General features: G+C 38.8%; 1 protein-coding gene across 1 annotated transcript in view; it reads left to right on the plus strand.

Moving 5' to 3' along the window:
• Positions 1-100: 100 nt before the first annotated feature.
• Positions 101-23,607, plus strand: part of LOC107551977 (rho GTPase-activating protein 10-like) — a 79,816-nt gene continuing 56,309 nt past the window's right edge. The window contains exon 1 of the mRNA XM_016233785.1: positions 101-653. Within this exon, the coding sequence (XP_016089271.1) occupies positions 500-653 (154 nt within the window). The 5' untranslated portion in view covers positions 101-499. The remainder of the gene's footprint in view (positions 654-23,607) is intronic.

The following is a 23,607-nucleotide window of genomic DNA, read 5'->3' on the forward strand; positions in this document are numbered from 1 at the left end:
TTTATTCAGATGGAAAAGACGTACATTTCCATAACAACTCGTTATTCCCTCAAATATCTGGGTTTTCCAGAGAGCCAGGCGTGATGACGTCACGCGAGAGTCCTGCACGCGGGAGGAGACTCGCGCGAGTCGACTGTCATTCGCGGACCAAAACCCTGACTGGACATTATTACCTTTATTTCAGTAGATATCCGTGTAGAGGAGAGTTGTTTTATCATATCTTGCGAGAGTTTAAACCTGGAACATACTTAATATAATAACGTTTCCCAGGGCCACGTTTACTTGTGCGACTTGGAAAGAGTTTTATTCCCAAGAGAACTCCCGACGCGTTTGGTCTTCCTAAGATATTGGAGGACGCGTTTATAAAGGCTTTTTAGGGCAGCTTTCCGTTCCCTTTTGAATACTATTTCGTTGTTCGACCGGTTTTTATTCATTCGCTGGTCGCTTTCTATTCGATTTAAACGCTAGCTAGTCTGTAAACTAGCTGAGTCCAGTAAAAATGGGGTTACACCCGTTGGAGTTTAGTGAGTGTTACCTGGACTGTCCTGCTTTCAGGGAGAAAATCAAAGCTCATGAAGCAGAGCTGGACAAAACCGGCAGGTTTATCAAAGAGCTGTATAAGGATGGAAAGAATCTCATCAATGCCACAAAACGTAAGTGATATGCCATTTTTAGCTCTGCTTTTAAAGTTGATGTGTAAATAATTGTGCTTCAGATGAAATTAAAGCTTGCCTTTCAGTCAACATGTGATCCAAACTATGCAAATGGCAGATAATATCAGCAACTCAAATCAGTCAAACAGGTCTTGTAATTTTGTCAAGGTCACTATGTCATTCCTATTTACACTTTTACCCGAGACATTGCTGGAGTAGTTTTGCTGGTCTCGAGAGTAACATGGTTCATTTAACCTAGTGGAGCGCAGAGAAAATGAGCTTGCGTGGCATAACTTTTGCTGACCTCATCCAGTTTTGGGGTTATGATTGACTGTATATGATCTGTGTGCAAATCACCAGGTGTCCTACAAGTCTGCTTTTTGGTGTGTGCGCACATTAGGGATTTTTGCAGCACTTTTGTAAGTTATTTCGAAAGGCCACAATTTTCTCAGTTCAGACACTTGCAGTTATGCATCTGCATTTGTGGCTTATCACCTCTGTCATGTGACCCACCCTTTCACCTCCATGTGTAAAGTTTTATTGTAAACATTGCATGTCCCTTCCCATTATGCATTTATTATATTCTGCCTTTTTCCTAGCGTTTAGGACAGGGCAGAACAAATTGGCTAAAAATAAAGCTTGCGTATTACGCCTTGGATGTTCAGACCTTTTTTGGATATGTTTGAATTATTGGGATCTGCAGTGTCTGGGTAGAGTTATGTTTAATATGATTGTTCGTTCTGATAGCAGGACATTGTTTTGTGCAAATAAAAATGGATTACCAAAAGTTTTTTGGTGCTGGAGAGTTTTATACTGAAGAAATGTTGGCTAAATGTTTCTTTTAGATTTTGTGGTTGGTTCCTCATATTTTTTTCAGTCTTGTGTGTGTGTGTGTGAGATGCACTAATAGTGTCACAGCTTCTAGATCATGCTAAATATGGATAAATTAAGATGCGCAGGACAACAGGCTCATGGTACAGCCCACACAACCGCTGTCCACATAATAATCATGGATTGGTTAGCGTAGTTTTACTTGGCTTAAAACATGGGAAACATAAAGCAATAACCAATAATAACATATATAACTAATGAACTGACCATTGGTGGGCCCTTAGGTTGATTTAGTTAAAGGGGTCATATGACGTTGCTAAAAAGAACATTATTTTGTGTATTTGGTGTAATGAAATGTGTTTATGCGGTTTAAGGTTTAAAAAACACATTATTTTCCACATACTGTACATTATTGTTTCTCCTCTATGCCCCGCCTTCCTGAAACGCGTTGATTTTTACAAAGCTCATCGGTCTGAAAAAGCGAGGTGTGCTCTGATTGGCCAGCTATCCAGTGCGTTGTGATTGGCCGAATACCTCAAGCATGTGACAGAAATGTTACGCCCCTTAACATTAGGGCTGGGCAAAAAAATCGATTTTTCGATTAATCGTCTTTTTAAAATGACATTGATTTGATATCGATTCTCAAAAGCCGCGAATCGATCTTTTCCGGGATTTATTTAAGCACATTTAAAACAAGATCTGATTAATGTGAATCTTATCATTAGTCTTCTCCACTAGATGTCACCCTTATTTACCTTGCGCGATGTTACAACAGAAAGCCTGTCATTCATTCAGCTATAAATCTGCGGAAGCAGTTGATATCACGCATAAGGTGCCATGATTTCCCCAATGAATGAATGGCGGATGGCGCGGCACACTTTGTTTACTACACATATACTAAAGCGAGGATGACGCTCGCGGTGTTTTCAGCTTCTGCCGTCTCACTATATGATGATATGAACACGAATGTCATCTCCAGCTGCTCTGAGAGTCACTTCATTAGCATTTACCGTTTCATTTGAGAAAACTACCGTCATATCACATACACAGCAGCTGCAAGTTCTTCACGGCCACCCGTCAAAATAAAAGTTTAGTTTAACGTTACACTGTCAGAATATATTGCTATAGTCTGAAGACTCAATGCTACTACTGCTAATACATATTAATAAATCTTTACTTTTAAAGGAATAATCACATCTGTTTTATTTTTAATTTTAACAGTAAACCTCTGTTGTGCAGCACTTTGTTTGCCAAAAAAATAAAAGGGTTTAATTTTCATTTGATTATAAATTAAATTAATGTTTTATGCCTTCATCTGATTACCAGAAAAATTAAGAACATTTTATAGGGCCCTACTATTGTTTAAAGAGGACCATATAGAAAAAAAAAGAATAGGTTTAAAATGCAGGCATGTGGTTCTTAATTTCTTTTTATTAATTCACTATTTGTAAACTGATGTTTACTGTTAATTTTTTTGAAATATCAATAGCATTTGTAAAAAAAAAAATCGAAAATCAAATCGAATCGAAAGCTTGCGAATCGAAATCGAATCGAATCGGGACATCTGAATCGATAACCAGTCCTACTTAACATACTGTGATGCCATCTCCCAGCAGGACGAGACTCAGTCCAGCTGCTCTGCTCGTGCACATCCCATCATCGGTTCTCTTTTAGCAGTTCAGTCAATGTACTGCTAGGAGTAACTGAATAACTCGGGATATTGGTTTATTTCGCGTCAGAGGGAGTGCCAGGCATGTTTATAAACTGAATAACTTAAGTAATTTGTTAATTAGTGCGTACTGGAGACGTGAACCGTTTCAAATGGGCGTGTTAGAACGAGACGTTTTAGGTAGGTGTGGTTGGCTCTTAACTTTTATAAAGAATATCTCTTTGGATTTGAGACTTTAGTCTTTGCAACTTTACAGATCTTCTTTATGCACCAAGAGCTTGTAACACTCCAAAGAGAAAGGAAAAATTGAACTCATGGGTTTCCTGCAGGAATAAGAAAAACAAGCATAAACTTTATCCTTTGTGTCCACGTTATTTTTTTTTTTTTGAAGTTTTTTAGTGCTGTCATGCAGCAGGTATTGTGTTCAATTTGTGTTTATATACAATGCTTAAAGTATTTATAATTGTGTACCTAGTTTTGAATTCAGTCAGTCTGTTCAATCAGTTTGGAATGCACATTTTATACTACAGACAGATAAATGACTTCCTCTTGCCATTTTGCAATATGTATCCATTGTAATTTTTGAAGGTAATGCTGCATTAATAATAATAATAAAAGTAATTAATAATAATAATTTTATTATTATTATTATCATCATTATTATTTTGATAAATTGTTTACTTATTTTTTTCAATCCAATTTATAAAGAAATGTATTCTTTGTAATATCTTAATTAGAGCCCGACCGATATATAAAGTTTTGCCGATATTATCGGCCGATATGAGCCTTGTAACCGATATATCGGTATCGGTGGGTATGCCGCCGATATTAATTTTTTTTTACAGAACATATAATGCAGATAAAATGCTTGAAATGGTGTAATTACTTAGTTGTCCAGCAGAGCGTGCTCCATTGTTTGCTACTGGCGACCTGGATGAAACGCTTTAAAGCTTAAGTCTATGGAAAACCATTGAAACTTTGAACGGCTATATCTCCATAACGGCGCGGCGAATCCGCACCAAATTCGGGGGATCCCTTCAGCTCAAAGAACCCTCTCGAACGAATCGAGTGTACGTCTAGAGGGCCGCGTTCAAATGAGACCACCCCCGCATCGATAGCCCCCGGGGTTCGGGAGTTACGGGTGGTTAAATTCGTGGTCCGGCGCTGACCGATCAAGCGATCCCGACGCGGGAGGGTGGTGTTCGAGAGGGCTGCTCGAGCTGAAGGGAGATCCGCCGGCGTGTTCGCGAGATAGTGACACCAGTCACCACTTTCACTTCTGTAAGGAGGTCTCTTGTTCAGGCAGCAGCATTTAAGTTGTCTTATTCGACCGTAAGTGCCCTGTGAAGTGGACTTCACATGAAATTCTGCCATGATTCCAGTTCCAAGGAAACGTACACGTTACATTCAAAGGGCATTAAAGTACGCGAGACGTGAATTTATATTGTATTTATTTACAGAGGTATATTATGTCACACTTCTCTAGTAAGTTTCGTCTGTGTGTGAAGACAGTAGCGCAGATCCGTGAATTAATTGTGAATTGTTTGTATGAAGGCTAAATACCAATAAAAGGTGAACATTTATTTATTTGCACCATTTTTTCCCTAAAATATTTTAGTAGGTTTCATAGAGTTGGCAAATTAATTTTTCATAAGTTTGTAGGTACAGACATCTGTTGTGGCCGTTCTTGGCCGTTTTTATGAGGCTTTTTTAATAGTGCTCATACCGATATCGGAATTATATCGTATCGACCGAAATTAAGAAATATATTGTGATATAAATTTTGGCCATATCGTCCAGCCCTACTGTACTCTATATATAGTACCAGTCAAATGTTTGGACACACGAATGGGAAAGTGTCCAAACTTTTGACTGGTACTGTACTGTAATATACACAAAGATTATCGGCCGATATATCGATATAGGCCTTTTTTTACTCCCTAATATCGGTATTGGTATCGACCCCCCCAAAAAAACCATATCGGTCAGGTTCTAATCTTAATGTACTTTGAAATGAAAGCATAAAAAAAAACAATAAAAAAATGAAATCATGGAATTGTTGTTTAATTATATAATAAAGTAACATAAATAAAATAATAATTAAAATTTTTGACTTGTCAATGTAGCCACCTTTCGAAGATATAACAGCTAAACATACCTGTTGCATTCTTTCTACAATGGAAATTATATATTTGGAGTTTTAATGGAGGTGTATGTCTGATCCATATATGTCAGTACTGTAGCAGCCAGTAATCTGTAAGTATAGAAGCCAGTTTGAGCATTGAAAATCTCTGTTCATGGTTTCATTTTTAAAATCTGAGCTGCACTGTTGGGATCACTAGTAAGTGGAAACAATTAAAGCTTTAGACCATATCCCAAGTAACTCAATATCCTCTTCAAAGTCCACACTTTAGTGACATACACTGCCATTCAAAAGTTTGGGATCAGTAAGACTTGTAATGTTTTTCTCTTATACTCATCATGTCAGGCCTGTGTTTCTGTGTCTTGTTGTTTGTTCCCCACGCTCTCCATGTCCTGGTTTTCCCCTGTGTTCCTCTATGCCCATTTTTGTTCTTCCCGTTCCTGTCCTCATTATGTTCAGTTGATTCCACCTGTGTTCCCCTTGTTATCTCGATTAGTCCCATTACTTAAGCCCTGTGTCTTTCCATGTCATGCATCCGGTATTGTTCGTCAACCCCTCGGTCTACGTGTGTGTTCCTGCCTGTATTCCTTGTTATTTGGATGAATAAATACTGTTGATGTCTCCACCACAGTAGGTGAGCCGTGACAGAATACCGGACCGAAACCCAAACAATAGAGTAAGCGGTGCCCCTTCTCCCCGTTTTTTTTCCCCCGTTTGTTGAAAGTCTTTTGTTTTCCTGTTTCTCCCCGCGGCCACGGAGGTCGCCGCAAATTTCTCCGCCCTAGCCCGTAGAGATCTACCATTCATAGAGTTCGCCCGGGATTTCTGCGGGCTTGCCGCTACTAGGGCGTTAGATGACGCCACCATCAACTCGCTGTTCTGGATCGGGGCAAATTACTACCGCCCTGTTGACTTGCCAGACACCATAGGACTATGCTGGAAGGAAGGGATCCTCCGGTGTCTGGAGAGCGTCCGGCCCCAAACCAGAACCAGCCCACCATCAAATCCGCCGGTCGCTCTGAAATCGAGGCCGCGGCATTCTCAAGTCCGCTGGCCGCCCCGCAGTCAAGCCCGCCGGCCGCGCCGTTCACCCTTAACCAAAGGAGGAGGATGAGGACTGTTTTCAGCCCTCATCCTAGCCCCTGAGCCCGCTCCAGTGTCAGCTCCAGCCCCGGACCAGAGCCCAGGGAGGGCTCTTGCTGCCAAGAGAGGGCCACAGGTCCCTCGGCAAGCCCATGGAGGGCCTCGGAGCCTGTAATTTGCCCCATGGATTTTTTTTGGGGGGGGTTATAGAGCTCCGGCTGTAGTGGCCGGGGTGAGGGTCGAAGCCACGGAGGCCGCTCCGCCATGGGCCCCTGAACTCCCTGCTCCGCCATGGCTCCCTGGATGGCATGCTCCGCCATGGCCCCCTGAGTTCCCTGCTCCGCCATGGCCCCCTGAGTTCCCTGCTCCGCCATGACCTCCTGACTTCCCTTCTCCGCCATGGCGCCACGAACTGCCTGATCTGCCATGGATCCCGGAACGGGTACCGCCCCTGAGTTCCCTGCTCTGCCATGGCCCCCTGAGTTCCCTGCTCCGCCATGACCTCCTGACTTCCCTTCTCCGCCATGGCGCCACAAACTGCCTGATCCGCCATGGATCCCGGAACGGGTACCGCTCCCCGATGGATGTTGTGGGGCACGTGGATGCGCCTTCCAGGAGGGGGGAGTAATGTCAGACCTGTATTTCTGTGTCTTGTGTTTTGTTCCCCAAGTGCTCCAAGTCCCAAGTCCCTGTGTTCCTCTATGCCCATTTTTGTTCTTCCCGTTCCTGTCCTCATTATGTTCAGTTGATTCCACCTGTGTTCCCCTTGTTATCTCGATTAGTCCCATTACTTAAGCCCTGTGTCTTTCCATGTCATGCATCCGGTATTGTTCGTCAACCCCTCGGTCTACGTGTGTGTTCCTGCCTGTATTCCTTGTTATTTGGATGAATAAATACTGTTGATGTTAATTCCCTTGGTTTCCGCCACTCCTTCGTCTCCTCGTCTCCACCACAGTAGGTGAGCAATGACACATCAAGGCTGCATTTATTGGTTACACTTTACTTGAAGGGGTGTGCATAAGACTGACATGACACCTTCATAATCATGACATGACACATGTCATGAATATGAAGGAGGTTTTATGCATGTTTATGACAATTGTCATTAAGTGTCATTCGCTCAGTTATGTCATTTTTAATGCAAATTTGACATTATTTTACCTAACCCTACCCCTACCCTTACCCTAACCATAGCCCATAACAAAGACATCACAAACAATGTCATCTTTGCATTAAAAATCACATAACTGAGCGAATGACACTTAATGACAGTTGTCATAAACATGCATAAAAAAACCTTCATTTTCATGACATGTGTCATGTCATGATTATGTAGGTGTCATGTCATGATTATGAAGGTGTCATGTCAGTCTTATGCACACCCCTTCAAGTAAAGTGTTACCCATTTATTTGATCAAAAGTACAGAACAAAAAACAGTAATATTGCTAAATGTTATTACAATATAAAATAATGGTTTCTATTTTAATATACTTTAAAATATAATTTATTCCTATGATGCAAAGCTGAATTTTCATCAGCCATTACTCCAGTCTTATGTCACATGATCCTTCAGAAAATATTTTAATTTGATTTATTTATTTATTTTTTTTAAACCAATTGGTTTTACATCATCCATTATGTGAATAGCAATACCACCATGACTACTTGTGTAACAAAGTAATTAAATCAGGATGAAAGGATGTCAAAGGAATACTTAAATTAAAACTAAAATATATCCATTATTTCATCATGAATCTAACTGGGAGTATGCCAAAGTTGAATGAGATGTGTTTATTATTTAGGTTGGGCCCCATATGGACCACAAACACCTCTTGTGTGAAAGCACATTTAGTTCACACCTTTGGTTGGCCACTCTAGTGAATCCAGTGAGCACTGCAAATTAGACACGCTTCCATTTAAATGACCTGAATGATCTCAACACAACTGTGTTACTAGTGGAGCATGCATCCTTCAGACAGACAACTGCTATGGTCACAACAATTCAGAATTATTACATACTATGGAATTAAGCATTTCAGTATTAGTGTTGGTCACCTTATTGGCCTTAGTAACAAATGACATTTGATTGTTTTCTTATGTTTGTTGGCAGCAAAATAACATGACATGAATTTTGGCAAAACACAAACAGTTGGTCACCATGTTAGCAGAGTTTTGCTTGGCATGCATACATGCTTCAATTGACTTTTCACTGGCATTTGACTTTCTAAAGCAGGCAGTGTCCGGAGCATTCCTTAATGTTGTAGTGATTGGCTTTGCCCCAGTGGTTACTGCTTGATTCTGTGCAGTAGGGATGTAACGATTAACCGCGAACTGGTTTAAAATCGATTTAAATATGTGACGATTCAAATCGGTTGAGATGCTAAACAAATCGCGATTCAATTAGGGGTAGGAGTTTATATGAATGTATGTCTGAGGGGAACTTACTGTCTTTCGATGGTATTTTTTCTTTTCCTCTTGCCTCTGTATAATGCATATTAAAGTTCATAAGTGTAGTGCTGCTTTGTTTACAGCGGAAACCAAAGAAACGCCTTAAGCGCCACCTGCTGGCAGAGAGTGAATCTGTGTCTCGTTCAGCTCGTCTGCTGTTTGTTTCATGCAGATATATTTTATGCATAGTTTCACAAAACTGAAGTCAAACAATTCTATTTTTGCTTCAAATTCCGAAAATATACAATGTAATTTAGATTAAAAACTGCTCATGTTGCATGTCTGCAGCATCTTTGTTTGGATCATTATTAAAATGCAGTGGTTGCCTCTAATTTTAAATGGAAAGAGCACAGACAAAGCCTTAGTTTGTTTATATGAAGAGATTTATTTGATTTGGGGCTTGTTTTAAAATTTCAATTTAGTTTTGTTATTTACATTTACATTATATTTAAATTTTGTAATTTAGCAAACGCTTTTATCCAAAGCGACTAACAAATGAGGACAATAGAAGCAATCAAAACCAACAAAAGAGCAATAATTTACAAGTGCTATATTATTATATTATTATAGTGTTATATTTCAATTTCACAAAGAAATGTACAGTATTTTGTCCAGGCAATATTAAAAGGACACATTTAATTTATAATTTGTCTTAAATCTAATTTTGTAAAAAAAAAAAAAATTGTGAATCGAATCGTGAGTTGAGTTGAGTGAATCGTTACATCCCTACTGTGCAGTGACCTAGGAACAGTTTACAGCAAAAATTGGGACACTGATGGGCATTAAAACATTAACCTTAAAAGAATGCCCTACATGCCCTTTCATGAATGAATGAATGAATGAATGATGCATTTATATAGCGCTTTATTGTGTATTGTTGTACACCTAAAGCGCTTTACAATCATGTGGGGGGGTCTCTCCTCAACCAATAAAGAGTTTCACAATAGGCAGGAGCCTATCATTCTTTCAAGTGACTTTCAAGTGTCATCTTGAGCAGAATTGGCCGTGTCCCCGAGGCAAATAACCACAAAAGAGTCCAGTTCTTCAACCTGTGCTTGTTTTTCTTGTGGTTTTGAAATCATCCAAATCACTTTTTGTCTTTTGTTTGCTTAAATTCATACTCGTTTGATAAATGGCATTGATAATAATGACCACTAAGCTTTTAATCTTTGTCTCTTCTTTTGTGCAAGACTGATTGGCAGCTAAAGAGGCAGAGCTTGTTTATACAACCCTCTACATTGCGAGTAAATCACTCGCTATGCGACTAAATCTTCAGTCTGGGCGACTAAATGATGTCTAATATTAGCCAATGGCTAATAAATTCTCAGATTTTACTCGCCAGCGAGTGAGTTGGAGGCTCAGTATAAGTTTAGCACAAATATATTTTCACTCGCCGAACACTCTGACTGAGCGCTTCTGAGTTTCACTCTCCGTCAAGCGATCTGTGCTATCTCAGTTCATCTGAATGGATGCGCAGCGCACCTGTATTTAGCGTACTGTAAACTCTAGTGTAACGGCGCATGACTCGCCGTCGCTTTGTCTCACACACACGCAGAGAGAGAGAGAGAGAGAATTGACGCGCTACATGTAAACGATATTCTTTGATATATTTTCCTGTCAAAATAACAGCGTTCCTTTGGAATTCTTTAGCTTTTAAGAACTGTCGGGTTCTCCGGTGGTGGGTGGAGCTAATGCACAAATGACAATCTCATTGGCTAGCGCTCACCTATTATCGTCCCTGTTTTGATTTCAGCGAATCAGTTCGAGCGAACGCACACAACCTGATTAATATTCATGAATTGATCCTTAGTTCGTTTTATATTGTTCTTATTAGTAGAATTCTATCATTATTATCTTATCGGTATTTTTGTTTGTTTTCCCAATTTTTTTAAAAGAAACACTGTAAAACTAAGTTCAGTTAAAATGACTAATACGCATTCATACATGGTTATCAAGTTTTAATTCTAATTACTACAATTCTCTCATTAAATAGTACTTGATTATCATATTATAATGCTTGATATATATTAGCAGTCTGGCGAGTAAACAAAAAAATTTACTAGCCAATGGTGATTCAGTTGCCAAGGTGTCCGTAAAGGGTTGTTATAAAGGAATAGTTAATAAAATAGAAAAACAAATCTGTAATCACTTACCCTTATCTTTAAAACACAAATAATGCAATATATACTTAAAATAACTAATAAAGACATTGTAAAAAATAGTACTCTAAGTATGAATGAAGCAGTTTAATCCAAGACATCTGAAGAGACACAATCACTTTATATAATGAACAGATTTATTTATTTTTAACATAGAGCACATTAAATATGGTCAGTGGCATCTCAACCATACTTGCTTGATGCACAAGAACAAAACTCACAGGTTCTTGCTTAAATTCATTGTGTGACATGGGAAAACAAACCTCAGGTTCTTGCGCATCGTGCAAGCACAATTGAGCTTTATCATATTTGATGTGCTCTATCTATGTGTTGATCAATGTTTATGTGATTAAATCTGTTCATATAAAGTGATTGTGTCTCTTCAGAAGACTTTCAAACTTTTGTTTTGGCACATTCTCAAGATTTTTGTTATGTAACAAGAATCCACATATTAATCTGGTAGTCTGCAGCTTAGTGTAACTGAAGCCTTGATGCCTAATTTTTCCACCTTTTGGAAGTCTGGGAGGATGTATTTGGTCATGGAATCCTTGATTCAGAGGGACGTGTGACAACCAGGCTGTCAGCTGCTGTGGAACAGGAATCCCTCAGTGGACGAGAAGGACTCAGAGGATACGCTCCTGTTTTTGTCCGTTTCCTCTGCAGAGCAGCCGGTCTTTGTCACACAACCTTTTGACTTGTCCTCGTATCCTCCCCTCTCCCCAGAGGAGATGTGATCCTTGTTCATCTATGTCCATAGGAAACAAATAGAGGGTTTTGTATTCCACAGCCAATGTCACCTTTACAATAACGGGGGGAAAATACATACATCAGCTTATGCAGGATTTGTTTTTGCTCTGCTGAAACGTTAAAATTATTTCCACATTTCAGGACACTGGAGGCAAAAATCTGCACACTGATGTCTTCAAAGCAAAGCAAATAGACAGTTTAGTCTTTGCTCTCTGCATGTCACATTTTACGTTTGATAAGTCTGTGAGATGTTCTCAACTCTTGCCAAGGATTGAGATTGGCAACAGTCTCCCAGTAATCTCAATGCATTGTCTGCCAAACATCGTCATAATATTTAATTAAAATGGAATTAAAGGGGTCATATGATGCGTTTTCAATTTTTCCTTTCTCTTTGGAGTGTTACAAGCTCTTGGTTCATAAAGAAGATCTGTAAAGTTGCAAAGACTAAAGTCTCAAATCCAAAGAGATATTCTTTATAAAAGTTAAGAGTCAGCCATACCTACCTAAAACGGCTCGTTCTAACATGCCCCAACATACCTACGTTGCTCTGTAGGAAGATTTGCATAACGCCGCCCAAATGTTCACGCAAAGAAAGAAGACGTAACTTTTATTCTCGCTGTAGTTTTGTTGTTTCCGCTGCCATGTCGTAAAGATGCTGTGTGCTTTGTAATGAAAGCGAAACTACTTTGTTTGGTCTTCCAAAAGAAGACGATATCTGCTTCATCATGCCTGGAGCTGATCCGTGCTGGTCGATGAGGAAATACTAGAACTTTGCGCTGTTGATCGCCGGATCGGCTTTTAACCATGGACGAAGCGGAGTCCAGCCCGGAGTCGTCACATGTCCTTCTGGACACTCCTTCGTCAAAATCACCAGCCGCGCCGTTCTCAAGCCCGTGCCTCTGCTTACTCTAACCCTCCCGCCGTTCCTCACGTTAGCCCCTGGCCTCTGCTCACTGTAGGCCGCCGCCGCCGCTCACTCTACCCCTCCGGCCGTTCCTCACTCTAGCCGCCGGCCTCTGCTCACTGTAGGCCGCCGTGTGTGACGCTGTTTCGTTGTGAAAGCGAAACTACTTTGTTTGACCTTCCAAAAATGGACACGACTAGAAATCAGTGGTTAAGTTGTATTTACAACACTGTTCCAGAACACTTCAACCCAAATATGCGGATATGTGCAGCACATTTTATAGAGGACTGTTTCCTGGAAGAGTAGACTACAATGCCGGCTGTGCTGACTCAAAGACTGTAAGTACGTCTGTATCACAAATGCAGACATGGTTTTATGTTTATGTGGCGCGATGCAACGCAACGCAACGCGTAAAAAGACAGTATAAATAATTATAATCCATAATTATGTCCCCAATGGATGCAACGAATGCCTCGTTTATAATGGGTTTTCATGTTTTTGTCTCATCGCGCCGGCCTGACAGGGCATCATCACAATATGGCAAGGGGTGTAACATTTCCGTCTCACGCTTGAGGTATTCGGCCAATCACAACGCACTGGATAGCTGGCCAATCACAGCACACCTCGCTTTTTCAGACCGATGAGCTTTGTAAAAATCGACGCGTTTCAGAAGGCGGGGCATAGAGGAGAAACAATAATGTACAGTATGTGGAAAATAATGTGTCTTTTTAACTTTACACCGCATAAACACATTTCATTACACCAAATACACAAAATAATGTTCTTTTTAGCAGCATCATATAACCCATTTAAAGTGGATATGAGATCATGGAAAGGGAAGGTTTACTTTTTCAGGAGAAGAAATTAAAGTCAGAAATGAGCTTCATGTGTTGTGCAGATGCTTCTTTGCCTTGCAGAGAACACTAAGTTTTATTGTTGGTGTTTATGCAAGATCCTCACCACAGGCCTTAGTCAGGTAGGAAAAAATATTTCATTTTATGCATTTAAAAAATTGATGTGATGTGAGTGATGTACAGTCCATTCAATGCACTGTTCTGTCTCAAGGTTGTAAGTCACATCTAATTTTCTTTTTCCATGTTTTCCAGAATATTTTGTTTGTTGGAAACTTTTTTGGAAGGCATCGCTTAAATGTTTTGTTGACTGAATGACCAACACTTAGGTGCACAACAGTAACCTATTGAACAGACTGTATTTCCATCCAAAAATAAAACTTCTGTTACCCTCATGTTGCTTCAAACCCATAAGACTTTCCTTTATCTTCAAAACACAAATATAAATATTTTAATGAAACCTGAGAGATTTCTGTCTTAAGTTGTTTATATGCGAATAAAAACCTAAATTAAATCCGTTCATCATAAAAAGTGATCATGTCTCAGGTTCCATTCAATATATTCTTTTGTGTTTCAAAAATCAACAAAAGTTTAATAGGTTTAGAACAACATGAGTGACAACTAACATTTTAAAATTGGTGTTTTCTTCAACTAATGTTGAAGGTTGGTTTGTGAGGCCAAAACAAATCGCTTTTGTTGAGTCATGCCTTCTCAATTCACTTGGAACACTCGCCCAAACTATCAGATTGTTCTAATGAATTAACATGTTCTTCTACTAGCTTAGCAAAGACTATATTTGTTGTGGCCTTATCGCTCTCAAGTGAGTATTGAAGACCAAAGACTTCTATCTCAGTTCAGCATGTAGATGTGGTTTCAGCCCTGGAACAGCTACAGTGGTATTCCACAGGAATGATCATATCTCTAACGCATTCGTGGAATTAATGCTGAAACTGAGCCCAGAGGGTTGAGGGTGATGTCATGTTCTGACAAAAAATATTGTGCTTAATATACTTGGAGAGGTTTAAGCCAAAAGAGGCCTTAGGAGAGGAAAAGAAAGAAAGGGAGAGAGGGAAAGAAGAGAGGTCTGGAAAAGATCAGTGAGAGGAACAGGAAAGATTGGACAAAGAGATGTCCGTGTAAGCACAGTCCTGCTCGTAATTTAGTTTGATGGTTAACTGTGCCCTCAGTGTCACAGCTGTAATATGAGGAAGACATACATTTTAAACATAGGACATTTTGTTGTGTGTAGTAAATTAAAAGAAAAAAAACCCCGAATTGGACCGTTTCGAACCTATAGTGGGCTGTTTGACTGCATACTTCACATCTAAGGTTGCAAGACCTAGGATGCTGCCCTTTTGACATCAAAATAAATTTAAAAATGAAATATCTTTTGCCATGTCTGCCATCTGTATTAGTTTTCTTCTTCTTTTTTCTATTATTATTATTATTATTAAGATTGCATTAATGCGTTTTATGGATCAAGGATGCATAAATTGCTGCTGTAAAATTTGGCTATAATTAGATATCTTGGGGACCTTTTGAAACAGCCTTTAAAAACGTTGCTTTTTTATGGGATTGATAGGGATGTAACGATTCACTCAACGCACGATTTGATTCGGTTTGCGATTTTGAATTCACGATTACATTTTTTTTTACAAAATGAGATTGAAGACATTATACAGTAAATGCGAAGGTGTCCTTTTATTAGGCTATTGCTGCACGTTTCTTTGTGAAATTGAAATATAACAAAACTAAATTGAAATTTTAAAACAATAAGAAAGTTACACAAATAAAAGAAATCTCTTCACATAAACAAATTAAGGCTTTGCCTGTGTTCTTTCTATTTAAAATGAGAGGCAACCACTGCGTTATAATCATGATCCAAACAAAGATGCAGCATACATGCAGCGTGAGCAGATTTTAATCTAAATTAGACTGTATAATTTGGAAATTTGAAGCAAAAACAGAGTGTGATCAGGAGAAGATGCCTCAAAACGCGTATCCGCGTTAATCGACCTCAGAGGGTTAAACAGCATTTCCCAATCCCAGTCCTCACAACGAATAATTCTCCAGTTAGACTTCCAGCAAAAATAAATCCGTACTAGGGGTGTTGAAATTAATTGTTTCTTCGATGCATCGCGATGCAGATGAGGACGATTCGGTATCGGTTCAGTAATAGACCATAACCGATTATAACGTACTGACGCTTTTCTGACGTCATTTGTCACATACGTGCTTTGTCACGGTAGAATACATCCGTACCATCATCTTTCACTCTATGGAACTTAAGTATCAAGATAAATGATAAAAATCAGGAAATAGCACTACAGTTGTAACTGGTGCACACAGATAAATAACCATTGAAATGTATGAATTAGTAAGCTGTATGAACAAAGTCTTCAGATTGAGTTAAACTACCCAACTATGTCCCATTCTTTAGTTATGCATAATAAGAGTTAATATAATTGTATTAGGCATTCTATGTATTTAAAGATTGGTTGTTATCAGCCTAAACACATTTCCTAACTCTCTCTCTCTCTCTCTCTCTCTCTCTTTACTGTATCAATGGATTTTCTTCTGTCAGTTAATGCATCATTATATTAATTCTACTTTGTGAATTCTTAATGCTTGGGAATTAGCTACTCTGTGTATATTCTGTCTACACAAGCTCATGTTGTTGAAATTAGAGATGCACTGATTGCAATTTTCTTGGCCGATTCCGATTTTTTTGTTAGTGTGATCTGCCGATACCGATTTTTGCCGATTCTGATTTTCTTTCTAAGAACTATAATTGACAGCATATACAAACAAAAATCTACTTTTCTTCAACGCAAAGTTTTCTTTTCATAAAAACAAGTTAAAAGTCAGTAATAAAATAAGAACAAATACAAAAATTGCAAACAACAACACAAATAAATCCAATACAATAAAGCGAGCTATGAAACTAAGTTTTTCAGGTTAAGTAAGTTTTTATTCAGGTAAGAAATACTACAGAAATTAAAGTAATCAAATGTAAAATAACATATTCAGTGTTATTTTACATTTGATATTAATTTCTGTAGTCTTCATTGTAAAAATTAAATACAGATTAATGCTTACCATTAAAGTTATAAAACGTATGGAGGTAAGAGCAGAAAGTGATCTTCTGTGTCTTTTGTTCTTTGATTAACATGACAGACAGCAGCAGGAATATTGGACTGTGGTCCCTTTAAGAGTTTATCCACGGACCCAATATACTGTTACACAGGTTGCGTTCTCTTTCTTAACAATTTAACATTCCAAAATGGACTGTGTTTAACTGGACACTCACCAAGACGGGCATTTTGACATAATTTTGTATGTATTTGACCGTTTTAGTGCCATTAGCCACTCATTTTGGTATTTGTGGCTCACAAGCTGTTTGAGACTGAGCGCGGATTGTGCGCTCCACTAATATAGATCAGTGGTGGTGCGCGCGCTTTTGGTGTAAGCACGAAACCTGCAGGAATGACTAAAATAATGCGCAATACAAGTACTATTTTATCGGAGCAAATGAGACGTGTGTGTTAGAGAAGTGGTCGTCGGAGAGAAGAGAGCGAGAATGCCCGGCTGATGTTATTGCCTGTGCCGCTGGTAACAAAGCGGATCGGCTCAGAATCGGAAAGAAGTGAGACTGTCCGTCCAGTCACCGATCCGGGCCGATCATGAGGAAAATCGGCCGATTCCGATCCCTGGCCAATCAATCGGTGCATCTCTAGTTGAAATATCATTCAGAACCATTGTTCAGAAACCAAGGATTGTTTAAAAGAAAGAGCACAATTTGAGTGACATTTTGAGACTGTGTGAACCTGAAGAACAAGTCGTGTGCCTTGCCTTTATTAGTTCAGAATGGACTTGACCTGAACCTTCCCATAAACCCATCACTATTACCACAAAGCCATCTCCATCTGTTCATTTTTACCATCATACCCCACATCCCATTGCATATTTTTGTTACATAAGACCTTCTTCCTTGAGACTTTGGTGCTCTTTTAACTTGCACTCACAATTTAGTCTAATAAAGGTCTCAGTTGCTCTGTGTCCTTTTTAGAGAAAACCGAAACTCAGTTATTAGAGTAATAGATGACTGTCTTTAAAACTGCAGAGATGGGCCTCTTGACCATTTCCAGGATTTCTCCCAGCATGCCTTAAAAGGACTTGGTTGAGAGCACTGAGGAATGTCTGTGCGGAACACTGAAATTGCACGGGTATTTATTCAGTCCTATTATTAATATTAATCTTATTGGAGTTTTATTCTCATGGCCACCTGGCGACTCTTATCTGTTTTGTGCAGGTGCTAATGATGTACATTCATCTGAATGTTTTAAGCAGTCAAAGCAAAACTACTGTGATTTATTTATTTATTTATTAGGATATTAACTGTGGAGTATTTACTGTATATGTTCATAAACATGCTATATTCACAGATAAGTCAACACCACACTACAGATCATACAGATTAATTGTGCTTTTTATGTGCTGATTTTTAGGAACGTCATAGTAAGGAATGAGCTGGCTTTATCTAGCTTGGCTTTTTCGCCTCAAGGAAGAAGATAAAGATTTACATGCAAAGACTCTGTGATCTGTTGATCTGCATTGAGTTTTATGTAAACTACACTGATACCTTTAGAGAGCGGTCTACACAATAATTCATTCCCTTGTGTGTCCAATAAAAAGGAATCACCTTGGGTGTCAAATCTTTCCGCCGCCTTCTGGCTTCAGACGTTTTCTGCTTCAGCTACAGGTACTGATTCTCCTGTGGCCTCTGCTGGTAATAAGTGTGTTCCATTGTGTAATTTTTGCTGTTCACACCATAATACTAGCATATCTATATAGGTGGCAGCCAATGAATGTGATTCTATTTGACATCTGATGAAACACCATGGGTGTAACTACGGATGTAACGATTCACTCAACTCACGATTTGATTCGATTCACTATTTTGATTTCACGATTCGATTCGATTCACGATTATTATAATTTTTTTAACAAAATGAGATTTAAGACAAATTGTAAATTAAATGTGTCCTTTTATTATTGCTTGGACAAAATGCTGCACATTTCTTTGTGAAATTGATATATAATACTATAATAATATACTAATATAGCACTTGCATATTACTGCTCTTTTGTTGGTTTTGATTGCTTCTATTGTCCTCATTTGTTAGTCGCTTTGGATAAAAGCGTTTGCTAAATTACAAAATTTAAATATAATGTAAATAACAAAACTAAATTAAAATTTTAAAACAAGCCCCAAATCAAATAAATAAATAACACAAATCAAATAAATCTCTTCATATAAGCTCTTTCCATTTCAAATTAGAGGCAACCACTGCATTTTAATAATGATCCAAACAAAGATGCTGCAGACATGCAACATGAGCAGTTTTTAATCTAAATTAGATTGTATAATTTTGAAATTTGAAGCAAAAACAGACATGGTTTGACTTCAGTTTTGTGAAACTATAAATAAAAATATCTGCATGAAACAGCAAAGCTGAACGAGACACAGATTCACTCTCTGCCAGCAGGTAGCGCTTAAAGCGTTTCCATGGTTTCCGCTGTAAACAAAACAGCGCTGAACTTATGAACTTTAATATGCATTATAAAGAGGCAAGATGAAAAGAAAAAATACCATCTAAACTTTTCTAAAGACAGTAAGTTCCCCTCAGACATACATTCATATAAACTCCTACACCTAAATGAATCACGATTTGTTTAACATCTCAACCGATTTGAATCGTCACATATCTGAATCGATTTTCAACCGGCTCGCGGTTAATCGTTACATTCCTAGGTGTAACGTCATTTCAACATGGCAAAATACATTGACAGGATGACCCGCACTGCATATAATTAACACACTTTTTTTATTATTATTGAAAGTATTACGAGTACAGTCTTCAGCCTATGTGAGTGTAAACCATTCAGCCAGTTCTTGACAAAAACAGTTTATTTCCAAATGTGTAAAACTTTATGTATAAATTAGCACCAAAATACTTTATTTGATTAGACCTCTTCCTCACTACCAGAACAACCAGGCTAATTTCTCTGCATTGGGTAAGAAAAATGACCTAAGCAGCCAATATCTTCACTTAAATGTCCATAAATACAGTACTGATTACTAATTATATGAACATGCTGTAGGCTAGCTGGTTTATAGGTACGCCGAGCCTTGATTCTCTGTGACCCCCTGAGCTAAAGCACACATGTGGGTCTAATCAGGACGTCATTGTGAGTGACATCACTTTCCCAAATAAAGTTTCTGTTTTATATTCAGTATGTGACTCAGTGGGGAATTTCTGAGAAAATTCAAACCATACTTCTCAGAAAATCTTAATCCAAAAAAGGAAGACTTCTAGAAGTCTGAAACAGTGTGATTTCAGTTTGAAAATAAATCAGTTAGTTGTTCATATCACGATGTCTCTTCACTCGGGTTGTACTAGGTCTGTTCCCAAGTAAGGGCTGTGCATGAACTGAAATGACTGAATTACTAAAATTCTCTTTCCCAGGCACTAAAGACACTAAGGTATTTCAGAAAGACTGCCCATGCCATTACTGTAAATTGCTTGAGATAATAAGCATTTGCTAAATGACAAGTTAGCAAGTGTTTTCTAAGCATGCATTACTCATTGGTTCACAGTGCATATGAATGATTGCAGTGATTAAGACTTACAGTAGGAAGGGTGTGTTTCTACAGTTCAAAGGCAGTTCGGCTGCTGAAGTGTGTGCATCTTTATTTCTTGGGCACTGTCTTTTGGTCATCCTTTAAACTCCTTTAAACTTACAAAATGCCTTCAGAGTCAAGTGTTTCAGAAGAGTCGTACCTAACTGTCTCGTCACATTGACTGTACAGATGTTTTAAAAACATGGTTTCCTGTGATAAGCAATAGGAGGGACATTTTCCTGCTTTTTTCTTGTTTCCTGGGCTCAGTGACATAAAGATGAACCAAGATAAACCACAAAATCATCATCAACACGTTTAGGAATGTGGATCTGTCATAGATTAGCTAATATTTCTTTGTTTTTATTGTCTTTGTATGTATTTTTGCACCGTTGGTGTGACACAACTGATGCTTCATGTTGAATTACTCAAACTTGATAAAAGTTCACATGCTGTGTGCAACCATGCAAGACAGATCAAACGGTACACGAATTACAAAGGAGTGAGAGGTGTGTCTTGTAAAGACATGTATGTGTAATCAGACACTGAGTATTACACAGTTTAGCCTGAGACAGTGTCTTGTGTGTGTGTGTGTGTGTGTGTACAGGTTTATATATCCTGGTGGGGACTTAAACCTGAATACACAGACGTCATGGGGACTTGTGTCATGGTGGGGACCTAAATTGAGGTCCCCATGGGTACTTCTAAATCATACAGAATGATTTTTCTTATGCGTAAAAATGCAGAAAGTTTCCTGTGAGGGGTAGGTTTAGGTGTTGGGTTGGTGTAGGGCGATAGAAAATACGGTTTGTGCAGTATAAAAACCATTACGCCTATGGAGAGTCCCTAAAAGGATACCTAACCAGACGTATGTGTGTGTGCGTGTGTGTTTGTCCTGTTTTGGCTGCAGTAAGTCTAAATTTGAGTACAGAAAGAAAGCTTTGTTTCCTTAAGTGCAGTTGTTAGTAAAGATGTTAGTCTAATGTTTTACCAGGAACTTTGAGAAACACTGGTGATGTCTCGTGTTATGGTCTGTTTTGGTGGTTAGACATTTTTTTTGTATGTGTGTGTGATATGGATATAAAGCAGCATGAACATTCTGATGTACAGTAAGACTATAAAAATTACGTAAATTATGACCGTTTTCTTTTTTAGAAGAATTATTCTTTGGTTTTAAAGTCACTGGTGCAGCAAGCCTTGTAGTTTCATTTATCAGCAAAGTGTGTCTTTACTCTTATTTCAAAACATAATGTGACTTTAAATACAGGCCTCTGTGTTTGAAACTAAAATACGCGTCTCTGCCAGTGCCTCTGTTTTGACAATAAGGCACCAAACCCGTATTTAACATCTCCGTAATATATAGGTTGACACGACGGAGATGTCAGTTTCCTGGAACGAGTGACTTTTTGCGAACTGTGTATGTATATGTAATATATTTGTTATCAAAGTTATGGCGTATGTTTGGTACAGAAAATTGTAATGGTTTCTGAGTCTGTCATAAATTTGACAAAATATTTTGTTTGGTTCAGCACCAGGGTTTGGCTGTATTTAGAGTTTGACCTTAGAATCAGTGTTTCCAGGGCGTGTTGTTTTTGGTTTGCGTTTTCTGAATGCTTCACTGTTGAAGGAATTCCCTCGGATCGACCAGGGAATTTTTAGGGATTGTCAGTGGGCTGAACCTCCATGTGTGCGTGCTGTCAGCACGCTTTCATGATTTTCCCATAACACTAACAGATGCCCTTTCTGATTGTACATCCTAAGACCCCTTCAGCCACACTCCCTCCAAACTTCCAAAGCAAATCAATGCTTCAAGCATTCCCCATGAGTGAGTAGCAGACCTCAATGCCACGAGTCAGGTCTCTGACTGTCCTATTTGTGCCTGCACTCTGCTGGGTCAGCGTTGTTGTTTAGAGTCCAGAGCATACGGGATAGACCACTTCTCAAGTTTATAAACGTGTTTGTCAGCTGACGTTATTTAGATATAGAAGATTTGAAGATTGGTGTATTAATTTTCGTAGTCTTTAAATGGAATTGTTCATGTCATACATTATCAACGGTCAAATTATCATTCTGCAGTTGAACCCCATTGTGCTTTTTTATAATAGTTTAAGCCAACTGGCTACAAACTTCACTCACAAGTCAAATTTTTAATCTCATTTGGTTATTGTTCATTTTGGATCCTAGTTATCTGGCTGGTTAAGGAGGTTTTGTCAAAATTATAACAGGCTCAATATTACAAACCAGTTGTTTTGCACCTTATGTTTGAATTTGAATTCTAATTTTCATTGACTTATAGAGTTAAATTATTACCATTACCATTATCATTTTCAGCTATTATTGCAAATTGACTGTAAAGGAAACATTTAACCTTTACATTTAGAATTTGCTACTTTTGTTCAGACCAATGCGAAAATCTACCCATGTTTTTAACCTGCGAACATGCAGAGTTGTAAATCGAAACAATTAAAGCGATAGTTCACCCAAAAATGAAAATTCTGTCATTAATTACAGAAAATTCTTGTCATTAATTAATAAATTTTTGGGTGAACTATCCCTTTAAGACAAGTATGGTATATCTGGTATATATATGGGGGGAAGTCGGGGCCTAATGGTTAGAGAGTCAGACTCGTAACCCAAGGTTGCGGGGTTCGAGTCTCTTACCGGCAGGGATTGTAGGTGGGGGGAGCGAATGTACTGCACTCTCTTTCACCTTCAATACCACGACTGAGGTGCCCTTGAGCAAGGCACCGAACCCCCAACTGCTCCCCGGGCGCCGTAGCAAAAAATGGCTGCCCACTGCTCCGTGTGTGTGTTCACTGCTGTGTGTGTGCACTTTGGATGGGATAAATGCAGAGCACTAATTCCGAGTATGGGTCACCATTAGGGCTGTGCGATTAATCTAAATCGAATCGAAATCACGATTTGAGACGTTGCGATTTCCCAATCGCAAAGCCTGCGATATGGACGCGATATTACTCTGTTCCAGAGCATATGCATGACTGCCAGCCTTGAGTTGCAGTCTTACTAACCAATAGAGTGAGCGCACCTCCGTTCTCCCCAATCAGCACTGCTCTAGCCAACTGCGTAAACACCCACCATTTAAAAAAAAAAAACAGAGAGCGGGAGAGAGACAGAGTGGGATTATGGCGTATACTGGGTCAGATCGATAGTTAGGCAAATTAAAACTGAAGAAAAACGTCTGCAACTTAAGCCTCGAAATGACAGACAACAAACAAAAAAGGTAATTTGCAAGAGCTGCGTCACAGCGCATATCAAAAGCTCCCGTATCGGTTCTGTTTTCAGTACTGGAGAATAAAAGATACATTCTTAGATGTTTTTGTTAGTACGTGAACGCTATCTTACACATTTTATCTCCCCAACAGATTAATTTGAAATAAGTTTATAATGCATGTTGGCTATTCCCAATTCAGAAGAG

Source organism: Sinocyclocheilus grahami, unplaced genomic scaffold (genome assembly GCF_001515645.1).
Source record: "Sinocyclocheilus grahami isolate Dianchi unplaced genomic scaffold, SAMN03320097.WGS_v1.1 scaffold17.1, whole genome shotgun sequence".
Taxonomy (NCBI): Eukaryota; Metazoa; Chordata; class Actinopteri; order Cypriniformes; family Cyprinidae; genus Sinocyclocheilus; species Sinocyclocheilus grahami.